The following is a 2,655-nucleotide window of genomic DNA, read 5'->3' as shown; positions in this document are numbered from 1 at the left end:
TAGGAATTGAAGTTGAATAAACTTCATGTCAAAGTTAACCTTAATAATAAAGGCATCGCGACTCCATTCTATGTAACAATTGCGGTATGCATGTTGAATCTTTGGATCATGCTTTTTTCACTTGTAAGTTGTAACATGACGTTGGAATATGGAAAAAAACTTGCTTCTTCGTGGCGATTGAATATGGCATCGGTCACCAATTATGGTGAATTGCAAACTTGAGTTACACAACAAAAGCTCAATGTTTTGCAAAAGAAAAGTTAACATGCAGTTATTACGATTTATTAGGCGATAAGGAGATTTCATAATCATATGATTTATTAGGCTATGCAACTGGATTTCATTGTCATGCAATCTTTGTTTTGGTTATCTAATAGGACTATAAGAGTGATAAAGTTAGCCAACTACACATAAGAACAAAATATGATAACCTATTCTATTACTTCACTTGCTCTATCGTTTTTGTTCATTTCAAATTTTTATGGCTACACTTTTACAGTATTATTTATGGCCGTATATTTCCTTAAATAAAAAGTCGACCAAAAGAAAAAGATTATAAAAAAGTCGATACTTTAAATGGTTTTCACCATCCCCTCTAAGTGTGGCCTTAATGTAGCAATAAAGTGTTGCGAAGCCGTAGCCGTCAATGATCACAATATGATTAAATGACAAAATAAAACCTATTTTTTGTTCAAGTTACGTTATAATGCAAAATCCAAAAAGACATCATCTAAATCTAAAAATAAAAATAAATAAAAACCATTATCATATATTAATCAAATGGTAAGTATGATAATATATTTTTCATAGCCATATTTACCCGAAACTAAAAGCTCAATAGAGAAAACGATAAAAGAAAACCGAAGCTTTTAATGCTTTTCATTTTTCACCATCTTTTCTACGCGTAACTCTAATGTAGCAATAAAGCGTGCCAAAAACCGCCGTGACAAGGCCACCGATTATCACATCTCCGCCGGCGACAGACTTGTCCGAGGAGTGATGATGATGGTATTCCGAATGAACCTCCTGGCCACCACTCTCGCCGTTCCCCTCCACGTCTAGCGACGGTGCTGGTGCTGGAACCAAAGAAGATGAAGAGTCTACAAGAGCTGATAAAGCTGGATCGGAGTCATGAGACTTTATATCTGGTGTAACAGAAAGGTGAATGAATCTGGCGGTGGTTGGTCGGAAAAACAAGATTCCGGCGAACAAGAAGCAAAAAGGCAGAATTTTGATCGTACCCATGAGGGATTTCGAGATCAAAAAACTGAATAATTAATTGTAGTGTTTCTCGTTTGGGGTTGAAGAGGGTTAGAAAGCTATAAATAGAGAGAATTTAAAGTACTGGTCAGAAGTATTATTGTATTTTCCATATGTAATATGTTTCCACTTTCCTATCACGCGTTTGAAACAAAGTGTATGCGCACGTACGTTTCTGTGTGTGTGTACTCATTTTAAAAAAATGAGAAATAATTAGGGTGTTATTCGGTTTGGTTTTTGGTTTTTTGTTAAAATGGTTCAGTTTTATCGGTTTTTTTACATTTTAAATCTATATATAACAAAACCAAATAAGGTTCAATCTAATCGGTTTCGGTTTATTCGGTTATTGTTTATTTAGTCTGATTTAGTGGTTAAACCGAATAAAACTCAGTACGAAAAAATAAATATTAAACTAAAAGAAAAAAAAACTTACTAAACTATTACCAAATAAATAAACTACATTAATATATAAAATATTATATTCAAGTTATAGAGATAGGTTAATATAATTTTAATCGTATATGAGAATGAAAGAAACGACTAAAACTTATTTGGTTAATTTGTTTTTGCTTTTTAATACAAAATATAAAATAATTACAACTTTATAATAGTTAATAATTAAAAAAGTCATGGAAATCTTAGTAACTAATCAATAAATTTACATGGATCACAATACTTTTAAATATCTTATGGACTAGCCAAACTTGTACATGAGACAACGCAGGTGGCTTGACGTGGTCAAGGATTATGACTATGAGATCCTTTATCATCCGAGTAAAGCGAATGTGGGCACGAATGCTTTGAGCCGCAAGTTGGTTAGATCTTCGGATGGGGGTATGTGAATAAGGATATCTATTGATTCTCCACTTTTGGATTTGATTAGAGGGGCACAAGCAGAAGGAGTCAAGAAGGAGAACTGGAAATAGGAGAGGATCAGGGGCGAGATCGATAGTTTTGTCACCGATAGTCAGGGATTGTTAACCCGGTGTGGTCGGGTATGGGTTCTGGTTTCTGGTGGGATCAGACATATAGTTTTGGAGGAAGCACATAAGTCTCACTTTTCAATACACCGGGGAGCCACCAAGTTGTATCAGGATTTGAGACTATGTTACTGGTAGCCGTGTATGAAGAGGGAAATAGCTTGGTACGTTGAGAGGTGCTTGACCTATATGATGGTCAAGGCCGAGCATCATAGGCCGGATGACAAGCTACAGCCTTTGGAAGTTCCCATGTGGAAGTAGGAACAGATCACCATGGATTTCATCACCAAGCTACCGAAGACTACCAATGGTTTTGATGCTATCTAGGTCATCGTGGATCGATTGACTAAGAGGTGACTACTTTTTGACCATCTGGGAGAGCTCCTTCGCTGATAAGTTGTCCGATGTTTATGTT

At 35.6% G+C, this 2,655-nt stretch overlaps 1 protein-coding gene across 1 annotated transcript; it reads right to left on the bottom strand.

The window, feature by feature from the left end:
* Positions 1-741: 741 nt before the first annotated feature.
* On the bottom strand, positions 742-1,475 carry LOC122195369 (uncharacterized). Its single transcript, XM_042897224.2, has one exon. The coding sequence runs from the start codon at positions 1,243-1,245 to the stop codon at positions 880-882; it is 366 nt and encodes a 121-aa protein (XP_042753158.1). The 5' UTR covers positions 1,246-1,475; the 3' UTR covers positions 742-879.
* Positions 1,476-2,655: the final 1,180 nt, after the last annotated feature.

Source organism: Lactuca sativa, chromosome 8, assembly GCF_002870075.4.
Source record: "Lactuca sativa cultivar Salinas chromosome 8, Lsat_Salinas_v11, whole genome shotgun sequence".
Classification (NCBI taxonomy): Eukaryota; Viridiplantae; Streptophyta; class Magnoliopsida; order Asterales; family Asteraceae; genus Lactuca; species Lactuca sativa.
The sequence above is the reverse complement of the archived record's forward strand: the minus strand, read 5'-3'. Positions and strand labels throughout refer to the sequence as shown.

Excerpts from the sequence above, each read along its gene's own strand:
- LOC122195369 (XM_042897224.2), bottom strand. The coding sequence starts at position 1,245 with ATGGGTACGATCAAAATTCTGCCTTTTTGCTTCTTGTTCGCCGGAATC.